Raw genomic sequence first — 13,485 nt, forward strand, 5'->3', positions numbered from 1 at the left:
GGAACACAGAGAAACCCAGTCTTGAAATACCAAAAAGAATACATGGAGCCTTGGATCCATCCCAAGAAAAACATACCCGACCACTCCTCATTCATTCTTGGGCAGCACCTCCAAGTTCGATGTCACTTACCGTGCCCTAGTTCAGCCCACAGTGCTGGCTGGCAAGCTACCCCACACACCCTCTTCCTAGATGCTTCTGGGGCAGCCCATCAGCACCCATTCCAGGTGTGACCTCTCTGCTGCTGAGGAAGGGGAGAATGGTTTTCAGTCTGTCCACAAGTCTGAGAGCTGAGACGAATGCCCCCCACAAGCCCCGGACCCTGGAGCAAGATGAACAACAAAGGGGAGAAGCCAAGTGTTCAAACTAGGGTCTGCTCCAAGAGCTAGAGCTAAGGAGGCCAATGGTGTGGGCAGGCTAGATCTGACCTGCTCAGGAAGAGATCCCTCCTGCTATCTGCTACCCCAGTTTGGTTTCTCGCCCATAGCAGGTGGATGTCATCAGGCTGAAGTCTCTCACCAAGTCTGTAGGACCCCACGGGGAAGGGGCTGAAGGGGAACCCTTATTCCAGGCTGTATCCATTTGCTGTCTGTCTTTGTGATAACAATCTGACTCCAAGCAGGACCTGAAGCAGAGCCCATGGAGGGATGCTGCGTACTGGCTTCCCTCCTGGCTTGCTCCGTTACAGTTCTTAAATAACCCAGGCCCACCTGCCTACAAGCGGCACCAGCCACTCTGCCATTAATCATTTATCAAGAAAATGTCACACAGACCAATCTGACGGAGAGTCCCTCTTCAACTTGACAACAGCACGAATGGCCCCTTGTCAACTTGAGGCACAAAAACGTTACTGTTAAACTGAACCTTTCCTCCCCAGCCTTTCTCCACGACCCCTTCAATCCTAGCCCCCCCCCCCACTGAAGCTTCACCTTCACCAACGGCCTCTCCAGGCGTCTCACAGTGACCACAAAGCGTCACAGCTTCTCTCCGTGACCCCTCCAATGCCGCAGCTTTCAGGCCACCCAAACCACGTGGGGACTCTTACATGTTATCAAGTTTGCCTTAAGAAAAAGCCTTGAGCTCGTGGACCACAGCTGCTGTGTGCTGACCCTGAGGGAATACTTCCCAGAAGATCTCACCTCAGTTACGCTCTCTTTTTAATAAATCATGGCTGATTTTGCAGCTCCAGCCAATGAGCATCAATTGTTCCAGGAAAGCAAAGAATTTCATATCAGCGGGGCTGGTTTCTGGTTAATCACAGCTGATTCTTTAGTCCCAGGTGACCAGAACCGCAGAGTCTTCCCCTCCCTCCCCCTGCCAGAGACGGGGTTTCTCTGTGTAGTCCTGGCTGTCCTGGAACTCACTCTGTAGACCAGGCTGGCCTTGAACTCAGAGACCCACCTACTTCTGCCTCCCAAGTGCAAGTGCCACCACCACCTGGCAGAACCACAGATTCTTAATTTAAAATATCATACAAATGACTCCAACAGTTTAAAGGGCTCTCAAATCAAACTCCCCTCTGAAGCTTCACAGGTCAGACCTTCACTGTGTGCGCAGAAGAGCTCAGAACTCCAAACTTCTCCACCTTCCTCCCACACATGGTCAGGTCCACAGCAGTGCCCACTCCAGCAGCAACTTCTCTGTTTGCTTCCTGTTGCTGTGATAAAAACTAACCGAAAGCAACTCAGGGAGGAAAGGATTTCTTTCTCATCTTACACTGCAGAGAGCTAAGTCAGAAGCTGAAGCAGAGACCGTGGAGGAATTCCCGGCTTGCTTCCCGGGTCTGCCTTTCTTTCTAATTTTATGTGCATTGGTGTTCTGCTTGCACATATGTCTGTGCTGGATGCCCTGGAAAGGGAGTTAGACACAGTTGTGAGCTGCCATGTGGATGCTGGGAATTGAACTCAGGTCCTCTGGAAGAGCAGCCAGTGCTCTTAACCTCTGAGCCATCTCTCCAGCCCTCAGCTACCTCTCTTAAATAACCTGCCCAGGGACAGCACCACCCATGGCGGGCTGGGCCCTTCCACGGCAGTCATCAATCAAGAAAATGCCCCACAGGCAAATCCTTCCCATAGCTGGGCGCACACCTTTAATCCCAGCACTAGGGAGGCAGAGGCAGGTGGATCTGAGTTCAAGGCCAGTGTGGTCTGCAAAGCTAGTTCCAAGACAATCAGGACCACTCAGAGAAACCCAGCTGAGAGAGAGAGAGAGAGAGAGACAGAGAGAGACAGAGAGAGACAGAGAGAGACAGAGACAGAGAGAATATGTCCTAGGAATGTATACATTCATGTCAAGTTGACAAAACTGAATGGCGCACAGTCTGAGTCATTCTGAATTCACCTAGTACTTCAGGCAGTACCACAAACCTTTGGGGCTCTAACCCTGGGGAAATCCAAGCTACCCAGACCCCAAGTAGGAAGGACTCCAGGACCCCCAGACACAATCTGAGTGCTGTCCTTGCTGGGATAAAGGGTGGGGCCAGTACAACCTCTCCCAGGCACAGGCCTATTCATGGGCTGCCAGGACTGAGGTCATTGTCCACTTTGCCATGTGGGTGAGGGCAGAGAGATACCCCACCTAGGGGGTATCCTAGCCACTTCAGGGTCAACCTATACTCCACCTCACGCCTCAGTCTCTTGTGCCCTGTGGCCCCAAAATAGAGGTCCAGCAGGTCTGGAACAGTGTGTAATGACAGAAGGACAACCATGAAGAAGACAGGCCAGCGACAGCAAGAGGCAGGAGGGAAACTTAGGCATAACAGACATGGACACTGGCTGCTCCTGGGAGCTGGCAGCCTGGCCCTCACAAGTCCCTGGGGCCCACCCCCGCCTTTCCCTGGGCCCGAAACCCAGGCTGCACCCTTGCTGGAGACTCTGGCCTTCCCCAGTCAGCTGGCCCTGCATTTTTCCCAGCTGAGAGCACTCTTACAAATACTGATTCCAAGCCGCTGATGAGCAGAGTAACAAGGCATGAAAACTTCTACCCCTGTGCTGGGATGCGCTTACGCATTCCACCTTCTTTCTCCTGTGTAGCTAAGCTGGTCACACGGCAGCCCTGGGCAGCTATCCTCAAGGGCTTCCTGGCTGCAGACACTGGAGAGCCGGAAGGCTGTGCCTAGCACCTCCCAGACGTCTCCAACCTGGTCTTTGCTCCCAGGACTGCAGCGGTGCCCGTGGTATGACCCGGGAAGGGCACGGACCCCTGGCTTCGGCCCTTCCCCCGCCACGCCTGCTCCGCTCAGCTGCCCAGGCAGCCTGACCTTTCTGCTGCTGCTCAGCTCTTTGCAGAAGGAAAAAAATGTCTTTTAAAGCAAAATGCAAACAAAAGCCGCTGGTTATTTTTAAAATTCTTGCTATTTTGGGGCAGGCACGTCTCCAGGGCAGCAGCCGGGGCCAAGCTCTTGGCCACCATACCCCCCTCTTACCCCCTGCCCAGCCAGACCTCAGAGGGCCAAGACTCTAAAAGAGAGGTTATGCCCCCAATGCTGACAATGCTGGCAACAGTCCCGTGAACCAAGCTGGGCATGCAGGGTGGGAGTTTAGGGAAGGCTCTAGGTTCAAGGTGACCATGTGGTCCTATGAAGCCGCTTCTCCACCCTAGAGACAGGGCAGTGGGAAGAGGTACACAGAAGGGCCAAATAAGACAATTCCCTGATGATATGGATGTTCTAGAGCCCCAACTGGAAGACAGCACCTGTCTCCTGCATGGGCGGAGGTGATGCCAAGGTAGCCAGCCCCGGAACAACCTGGCACAGCAGTTCTAAGGAAGGCCAAGCAGGTCTGGATATCACACATGAGGATGGGGGGGAGCTGGTGGGGTCTTCCAGGCCCTGGCATGTGGGTATGCAGAAGGTTAAGCCTCCTGGCTAGCAGCCTCCTAAACTCAGATAACACCTCACCAAAAGATGGGCCACAACTGGCACCTCCAGGAAGGGTCAGTGCTCTGCCCTGGCCCTCTGGGATCTAGGGAGGCCTAGGCTGGTGGCTGTGGCAATGCGTCCTGGGGCTGAGGGGACCAACCCACCTTTCTAGAAGATTGACTCAGCGGGCGTCCTGTGACTCAGCCTTCGCCCCGCAGGAAGAAGGCCGGTTGCCAATTCCCGGGGACAGGCCAGGGTCCCAGGCGGTGGTGGGAGGAGGCAGGAAGCCCTTCCTAGCCCCAGGCATCCGGCTAATGCCCTGACCGCTCCCTTCAGATCACGCTCCAGGGCACCTGGACCTTCTGAGTCCTGAAGTCCAGCCCACAGTCTCTCTGTCCTTCCCACCTCACGTAGAGAGGGGCTGTGATGGGGCTGTGATAGGGTCTGCTCAGGCTAGCAGCTGGGTAAACAGGCAGAGCTGTTACTTCAACAGACATGGGAGTCCAAAAACAGGCCATGTGTGGACTCCACCCCAAGGGATAGGGGACAGTAAAGCCCAGGAAGCCAACCAGGCAAGCCCACCACTCAAAAACAAAAATAAAGACAAACCAGGAATTGGGTGCGGCTTGGGGGGGGTGCCTATTTAGTATGCAGGAGGACCTGGACAGAAGGCAAAGGAGCCAGATAATTCACGAAAGCGTGGGATAGAAGTCTAAGGTATGGTGTGGCACACGCCTGTAATTTAGCACTTGGGAGGTCGAGACAAGGCATTCAAGGTCATCCTCAGTAATGTAGCAAGTTCAAGACCAGCCTGGACTACATGACAACATACAGTTTCATAAAAATTACAAGAACGAAAACCACACTATACACCCAGAACAGAATCATCTGCCCAATCCACAGGGATGTCCTAAGCACAGCAGGAAAACTGTAAAGGAACCAGCAGGGATGAGCAGCGCTGCAGGGGATAGGAGGCTGTCAACTAGGGGGTCCCCGCTAAGTGGAGCTAAGATCCTGCATAGCAGCAGGGGGCTGGGCTGGGCTCCTGGACCCTGAACACCCCACGTGGCCAAAGCTCCCTGCCCCTCCTCTCCAGCACCCAGCCAGGTCAGGCCAGAAGGTCACCTAGAGGGGCAGAGGACGTAGTTGATCCCAAGAGGACCCCCCACAGCTGAAAACCAAACAGTTTAGTCTCCTCTGAGAGGTGCGGCAACAACTAGAGGCCAGGGCAGCAGAGTTTGTTTAAAAACACAGAAAACAGGAAACCTTTGGGGGCCGCCAAGGCACGGGGACAGTCAGAGAGAGTGGCGTGGGAGGTGCACACACTTCACACAGAGTGAGCAAGGGATGATGTGGGTGAGGGACAGTGGTATGTGGACACAGAGCCAGGGTGGCATCAAAGGGACAACCAGGGTACCTGCGGTCCCTGGGGCTGAGACCTCTCCTGAGCTAGGGGAGTGAGAAGAGGAAAGAGAGGGGAAGAGGAGGGAGGTAGAGGAGGGGGAAGAAAAGGAGGGGGAGGTAGCAGAGAAGAAGGGGAGGGGAGAGGTGGAAGGAGATGGAAAGAGAAGACAGAGAGAGAGAGAGAGAGGGAGGGAGGGAGAGAGAGAGAGAGAGAGAGAGAGAGAGAGAGAGGGATTAGAGGGAGGGGAGGGGTAGGTGGGGTGAGTATGAAGCAACTTCCAGAGAGGAAAGAAGGGGGCCCCAACTCGGGACTTGAGAACATGCCTGCAGGACCCCTCCTCTCCTACCCCGGGAGTCCAGCTAAAGGGGTCAGGTGGGCACAGCCCTGCACCTGTCCTGGCCCTTGGACTCTGTAACTTAAGCCTGGCCACAGCTATACTTCCTGCCACTTCCCTGGGCAACCCAACTGGTCTCAGGACATTGGCCACATGGCTGTGCGCCCAGCCAGGCCCAGGGAGCCATGCCAGAAGCTTCCATGACCGCTAGCAGCCAGAGACTAGCAAGCCTGGCCACAGAGCCCTCAACCCAGACAGCTTGAGGCAAGCAATTTGCGCAGGCCTGCGGTATGTCTAGGTGTCACTGAGCCACCACGCCTGGGGCTGGCCTTCTTGTTCTTCAAGTCAGAGAAGAAAACCTGGGGCGGGGGCAAGATCCAGTAACACAGCCATCCCTGGGGCGCAGGCCCCTCTTCCTGGCCTAATTTGACTTTAACCAACATTTTTAGCCTTAGGTCCAACCAGCTCGGTACTTATCCTAAGAGGCCTCAATGTCTTTGCATACTCTTTGCCCTGAACCTGGTACATCCAGAGAGTCCTGAAGCTCAGGCCTTTGGGGCTGGCACCTGAGTAGTCCCCACACTACCAAGAGAGGACAAAGCCCCCCGTCCATCAGGAGGCCTGACACTCCTCACCTCTTCCTTCAAGCTGACAACACAGGTGGGAGGGGCTACTGCCAAGACGCCAGGTTTGCAGACTGGGGACAGGGAAAGAGGACACAGGCCTGGGCCAGCCGACTCATCCCTGCCTGCTGAGGGGCTGCCATGAGGCCTGAGTCCGGTTCCCTGGCACCAGGTCTGACTCTGGAAAGAGGAAGATGGGAACAGCAACCTGACTACTGGGCCCCAGAAACCTTCAGAGGATACAAGGAGATATAAGAGCTCCCTTCAACCCTTGGAAGTCAGGCTAGGACTCAAGAAACTGGAACCTCTTCCCGACCCTCCCCAGCAGAAAACATCCTCTTTCTTGCCTCCAATAAAAGCCCAGTCTCTCCTAGGTGTCCAGTCCAAATGCCCTGGCTGCTCCCAGACAGGTGTCATAAGGACCAGCCTTCCAAGCCCAGTGCCAGCCTTGGACATAAGATCCAGGGCAGCCTAGCAGCCCAGGCCGCCCTCCCCAGGCCTGTAGGGCTCCCTGCCAGCCACCCCCACCTCTTCCCAGGGCATCCGCTTTCACCAGAACAAAGGCCGCTGGCCAGGCGCTTCCTAATGCTTCCTGAAGGAGCCCCAGCCCAGGGCTAGCGCCTTGAAGGACCTCCCAGACCTGCAGCACAGACCCAGGAAGAACTCCCCCATGAAGGGCTGGAGTTGGTCTGCCTGCCCCAATCCCAGAGCTTCCTGCCCCTAACCATGGCTGGCAGTCACTGGGCCAGCAGTGACAAGGGCTGGAGAGGACAAAGAAAGCAGACAGGGAAGGCTGGTAGTGGCCTCTTCTCAAACATAGCTGGACTGGGTTTCCTTTCCTGGTAAAACTGAGGCAGAGAGAGATAAGATGCCACCACACCTGAAGCTCTCTCCCAGCTTGGGAACAACCCAAGCCCAATGGACAGAGGTGAGAACGAGGCTAAGAGGTGGCTCTGGGCCCTGGAGGTAGCCTAGTCCACTGCCCTCCTTCACTCCCACACTGCACTTGGGCATAGTGCCCACCTGCTCTGGGTTGCCATGGAGATAGGGCCCCTGTCCCCACACTACCTCACCCCTGCCTCCTTAGACCCAGCCAGGCAGGGCTGGGAGGAAGAGAATGACCTGAGCACCCCTTGTTGCCCCTAGCAAGTGATAATCCACATACACACCCTCTCATGGGTGCCCCACTGCTGTGCCAAAGAGGTGGCTTTGGGTTCAAAGAGCTTCTGACACCCCGAGGCTCCAGGGTACAGGGATTCAGATGGTGGAAAAGCTGGGAGATAAGGGAAACCAAACCAGACAGCCCTGGGTGGGGTGGCCGCCTCCTCCTTTCCCTCCTTCTCCACACTGGCTGCCGGAACACGATTGAGAATCCGGGTTCTGTGAGGTTCTAGACTACTCGCTGAGACCCGCTCTGCTCTCCAGGTGCCTGTCATGGGATACCAAGTGGGGAAGCAGGGACCTGCTGTCCAGGCCTGTCCCTCAGCCCGTCTGTGATGACACCTTACTCTGCCCACACCTCAGGCTGCAGCAGGCACAGAGACCCAGGAAGAAGCAGAGGCCAGCTGTGGACTGGAAGGATGGCAAGTCTGTAGGATGAAATCCATAGCCGGCCCCGGCCCCAAGCCCACCAAGCCTAATTCATCTACATACCCTTACCTAGGTCCCAGGGAGCCTCAATATGGCCAGTACTCCCATAAGCCAGGATTCCAGAACAGAGTTTTGTGAGTGTGAGCCAGTCCTGGAGTGACACCAGAGTCCCCAGGTCCTGTTCACCTCAGGGTAGCTTGCTCATCGCTGAGAAACTGCCTGATCTACCCTCCTGCCCACATAGGAGCCTGGAGGCCTATGAGGGTTCAGAGTGGCCAGCCTGGGTTCAGTCACTGACCCTCTGACCTAAAGGTGGTCACCACCACACAGGTATCTCAGGAATGTCCACTTCTACCAGGCTCCCTCCACATTCCTGTGCCCCTCCCATCTCCATCAGGAATTCCTTAGAGTAAACACCAAGGCGACAGAGGGCAAAAAGCAGAGGGCACGAGGGGCCCTAAGGCAGGGCTGCCAGGCCTTCCTGTGCCCCGCCAGCACCAACTCTGGCGTGCCCTTTGCCGGTGCCCCTTTCAGTCCCCTCTGCCGGTGCTGGCCCTGCTCCCAGCAGCCCTGTTCCAGGTTCTGCCTCCCCGGATGATGACCTCACCAATCCCATTGTCTTGTGCCCAAGGCGAGCTTGGTGGCTGGAGAGGCACAGACAAAAATGAACCCTACCTGGCCCAGGTCCAGCGTGACGTTGACCTCATTGTACTCCAGGCCACGGGACAGGGGTGGGCTCTGCCACCAGCGCTCGGTGCCATCGATCGCGTTGCTCACAGGGTGTGCCTTGTTGCTGTTGGCAGCTGTACAGATGTCACAGTACTGGCCCTGCAGGAGAAGATGGCCAGGTGACCAAGAAGGGCTAAGCACCCTTCTCTCCTCTAGACCCACCATCCTGCCATTGGAACCCTGGGTCTCCCAAACTGGTCTCAGTCCTCAACCTTCCCATCCTCAACTTTCAGTTACTAAATCAGTTCAGGAGGTATGGCTCACATTACAGGAAAACCAGTTTCTCCCCCCCAAAAAAAATTTATTTAATTTTATTTTTATGTGCATTGGTGTGAGGGTGTCAGGTCCCTTGGAACTGGAGACACAGACAGTTGTGAGCTGCCTTGTGGGTGCTGGGAATTGAACCCAGGTCCTCTGGAAGAGCAGTCAGTGCTCTTCAACCATTGAGCCATCTCTCCAGCCCGAAAACCAGAGTGTGAGGAGACACCTGCTTTAGGTGAGGAAAATCAAGGCAAGCCTCCATGGGAAGGCAGCGTCAGAGGCATTCCGGGTAAAAGGAGTATGCTCTGGCCGAGGGCTGGCTAGGGGAAAGGCTCTGGGGGATTGACTCAGTCAAAGAGCAAGAGAGATGAGAGCAGGTGAGACACCCTTCACCCCTACCGACAACCACACTACCACTCTCCCTGCAAGGAATCCCACAAAGGGATAGTGTGTGTCTGTGGTATATGTATGTATGTATCTGTATGTGTGTGCCTGTGTGCACCTGTGTGTGCACATGTGTGTGTGTCTGTGCACATGTGCATGTGGTCCGTGTGTGTGTGTGTGTGCGCGCGTGCATATGCGGGTTTGTGTATGTGTCTGTGTGAGTCTGTGTGTGTGTGTACACGCGTGTGTGTAAGAGTAAGAAAGAAAGAGCTATTAGGAAGAGGAATCATCTGGGGAAGAGGGTTCATGGGGGAGTCAGATGCCCCCCCCCACCTGTGCCTGAAGGCCCCACCCCAGCATGTCCAGTATTTCTAGGCTGGGTCTCCAGAAAGGAGTTAAGCTGTCTGCATCTTGTGGGGGGGGGGTGCTCTGGCAGAATGCAAAGATGTGGGCAGTGGCAGGAGAGACCTGGGGCTCCCAACTGCTGCGTCTGAGGTCTGGGACAAAGCCAAGTCAAGATGCCCTGGGAGCCTCAGTGTTCTCATCTGCAGGGTAGGGATAATGTTGCCACTGCCATGAGCAGATCACACACAGGGCCTGGCAGCTGCTTCAGTCACAGCCCAGCCACCTGCTAGGAAGTCCCAGCAAAGTCCTAACCTGCTGTCCTGGTAGGTGAGGGGAGGTGCCATGGCTCCAGGCCAGGAGAACCCCCTCCACCCCCCAACTCCACAGGGAAACCAGACCTGTCCTACACAAAGGCAGCCCTGGACACTGATGGTGGCCCAGAAAGTGACCCCACTCCTCCCAGACTGAGCATGGGGTACAGGACTTCTTTCAGAAGAAGCCTGCCCCAATTCGGAGGTCTCAGTGGCAACAGAGCCTCCAGCCCCAACCCAAGTCCAGCTAGCTCTGGACTTCCACCTTTGTGTGGCTCCCAGAACCCCAGGTGTTGACCTCTGGGGAGCTCCTGCCTGGCAGCCTTAGGGGCGTTGGCACTTGCTGTTCTGATCTTGGTTTAGATGTCAACCTCAAGGCATTGTTCTAGACCACCCAAGAAGCTGGCCTGCCCCCTGCCAGACACTGCCTACTGTATTTATCCTCCCACACCAACTATCTGGATGGTCCCACTGGGGCCCAGAGCTCTTTGGTCTTGGACACACCTTTGTACTCCGCCACCCACAGTTGCCTCATAGAGGAGCCAGGACTATGGTGAGCCTGTCTGTCAACCTCACCAATGATCCCCTAACTGCTCTCAGAGCCACAGGATGGAACAGGGGACCAAGGGATTCACCGATAGGACCCTGCCCCCGTGGGTACCAAGCAGGATGGGGTGGGCAGGCCTCATAGAGAGGCTTCCTGTCGTCCAGATCACATGGACTCCAGAAGACAGGCCCAGGCTCAAGGATGCAGGTGGGTCTCCAGTCTCCCAGAAGTTTAGGCAGTAGAGAGGGTCTCGAGAGTCAGGAAGTCGCACTGAGAGTTCCCAACCAGCTATTTACTGAGCAGCAAGCCACAAGCACCCTTGGTAGCTGGACTTCCCCCGCTGACCTCTGGCTGAGAGCAGACAGGGCTTGGAAACCAGGCTTCCTTCACCCCTCTGCTGCAGAGGGTCCTGCCAGGAACAGAACTAGGAAGCATAGGGGCTGATTAGGAATTTCCCTTCCAGTGAGTCACCAATTGCCCTGAGTGGAGGCCAGCAGAGTTTTTCTGATGCCCACCTAACCCTAGAAGGGTAGGAATGCCAACCCACACCCCACCTTGCCCAGAGGCCCTGTGGGAGTCACTCAGGCTCCTACCTGGGATGCCCAGTCCCTCTTCTTGTCATAGAGTCCCTGACTCCCTGGGGCCATGCTGTGAGGTTGGTGTTCAGGCTAACCCCTTAGAAAGTGGGCCCTTGGCAAAGCAGCGGTTTTACTTTCTCACCAAGGAGGTGCGCCAGAGAGGGGCTCAACCTCTGACCACCTGGCTGGACCTTTACCACTATGCGGAGGTAATCACCTCCATCCAAGCCAGGAGCCCCTTGAGAAGGCCCTGTGCACAGGTAGAGCCAGGAACCGCCATGTGGGGTGTAGACATGGACTTCAGTTCTCATTCCAGGGAGCCCTGTTAGTCCCTCTGGGTCCCGACTGGGCCCCCTCTTGAGACCCAGCTCCCTGACACTATACCCAGGGGACCACACAGGCCAAGAGGAACCCCCTCTTCCAACTGTTCACCTCAGATAGCTCCTGCTGACTCAAACGGTTTCAAAAAAACAGGTGTTTGTAATTTTCCAGGCCTCAGTTTCCCTGCCTCTGATGGCCCACACACGTTCTTACTCTCAGACTTAGAAGCCAGAGCATGGGGGAGCCTGGCCCTTCTCAGCTCCCCTCCCACACACCTTGGAGGCTCAAGGGTGGGCTTAGTGGACAGCACGGAGGTTGGTGGTCAGGTAAGCAGTCAACAGAAGTAAGCTCCTTCATTTCTCCCCTTTCTCCACCCCGACGATCTTATTTCCATCTACTTCCCGCCTCCTCAGCCTCCTTCCAGGAAGGTGGAAGTAGGTCCCTAGAGGGCAGGCAGCTAAACTTACTAGGCCCTTAGGGCTCCGAACTCTCCTAACATCCTAAAGTGAGGCAGGGGTCCTGCAAAGGGACTACTTAGCCCACCTGCAGGTTCAGCATGAACGCCGGGCCTCCGGGGAGTCTCTAGGCACAGAATCCTATCTCCTGGGAGACTGAAGCCCAACGACTAGCACCTGCCGGGCAGGGGGCTGCCCCTGATGGCCCACAGGTGTTCCCGCTCAGTTAAAGCTTTGCCTGCCTGCGCTCTCCCATCGCCCTCCGGAGTTCCCAGATCTCAAGCAGAGAAGCTTCAGCTCTTGGCTGGGACAGTAAGACCCAACACCCGAAGAAAGGGCGCCGGCGCGGCTTCCGCGCTCATTCCGTCGTCCCCATCCGGGCGACCAACAGGTTCCAGCCTGTCCCGGGAGAAGAAGGAGCTCCCGCCCCCTCCTCACAGTCAGCGGGCACCCTGGCCAAGTCCCGCCCACTCAGGGATCCGGGACTCAGGGCCGCCAGGGACTGCTCACCGGTCCCCTCCTGCCTAGGTCAACCCCCACACCCAAGCTTCACCGGTCCCTAGGGCCCTTGGTCCGCGACCCGGACACTTCATTGGCTCTTCCCGAGGCACGTGCAGTTTCTGCACGAGTTTCGGTGGCTGCGATAGGCGTCCTTCTTGATCCATGAAAACGTGGGACCGGGAGTCCTGATGGGAGAGTCGGTACTTAGACTCCACACACACACACACACCCGGCTCGGGGAGCCCTAGGAGTCGGCTGGGTTCAGGATCTGGAGTAGGAACCGCAGGATGGTGTAACCAGCTCCTCCGCCCCGTGCTCACCTGGATGGTCTGGTTGGGATCCCCGCCGGCCACCGGACCCCCAACCAACTTGCAATAGAGGTCCTCGGTGGGGCGTGAGGCACTGCGCGCCGGGGCCTCCTCGCCGCAGGTCGCGGACGCGGTGATGCGGGCGCCCTCCGCCAGGTTGAAGTAGGGCGGGTGCAGGCTGAAGCCATCGCCTCCGGGAGTCCGCGCCTCGCCCCGCAGCGCCAGCCCAGCCAGCAGCAGCAGGAGGAGCGGCGGCGGAGGCAGCGCGGGGCTCCGGGGGCCACAGGCGCGCGGTGCGCACCCCGCGCACAGCCGCCCTCCGCGCTTCGCCATCTTCCTGCTGGGGCAGCGGCTCTAGGGACAGCGCGCGCCGCAGGAGCCCAGCGAGTCTAGTTTGGAGCGGCCGGCCCGGCTGACTCCGCCTGTCCGAGGACGTCAGGCCCCGCCTCGGCCCGCCCTGGCGCCCGAGTCCTGTGCCCCGAGGAGGGGGTTGGGGAAGGGCACGAGGGAGGGGGCGGCCTGGGGACCTTAACCCTTCGGACCCCGGCCAGACCAGCGTCCCGGAAGGGGCACCTGCTGGCCCCCCGGCCAGACCGTGGGAACTTGAAGCTACTGAGCTTTTCCTCTCTCCCAGGTCGAGGCTTCGATCCTTAGGAAGACCCCCCCAACTTGTCTTTAACCTGGATGCTCGGAACCCCAGCAATACGGGCCTGCCTCTACCCGCCCAGAGGCTCCCATTTTGTTTCCCTAACTTCAAACAGGTCTCAGCCACCTGGCGCCTCCCCATTGCCCTATCCTGTTTCTTCCTTCTCTGTTGGTGTTTGTATAAACTGTGCGTGGCCGTGGGTGGGGGCTCAGAGGGGATATGATCTGCAAACGGTCGGGAAAAGACTAGACGGGGGGGGGACCCCAGCTTCCTCCATTGTCGGGGCAGAT

General features: G+C 57.1%; 1 protein-coding gene across 2 annotated transcripts in view; it reads right to left on the minus strand.

Annotated features, from left to right (window-relative positions):
- Lama5 (laminin subunit alpha 5) overlaps positions 1 to 12,960 on the minus strand; it is a 46,199-nt gene extending 33,239 nt beyond the window's left edge. For both annotated transcript variants that reach the window (XM_050153058.1, XM_050153057.1), the window contains exons 1-2: positions 12,562 to 12,960; positions 8,485 to 8,637 (exon numbers count right to left, since the gene is read on the minus strand). In XM_050153058.1, coding sequence (XP_050009015.1) covers positions 8,485 to 8,637; positions 12,562 to 12,882 — 474 coding nt within the window. In that variant the 5' untranslated portion in view covers positions 12,883 to 12,960. The remainder of the gene's footprint in view (positions 1 to 8,484; positions 8,638 to 12,561) is intronic.
- Positions 12,961 to 13,485: the final 525 nt, after the last annotated feature.

Source organism: Alexandromys fortis, unplaced genomic scaffold (genome assembly GCF_014885135.2).
Source record: "Alexandromys fortis isolate MF-2015 unplaced genomic scaffold, M_Fortis_MF-2015_v1.1 scaffold_81, whole genome shotgun sequence".
NCBI classification, from domain to species: domain Eukaryota; kingdom Metazoa; phylum Chordata; class Mammalia; order Rodentia; family Cricetidae; genus Alexandromys; species Alexandromys fortis.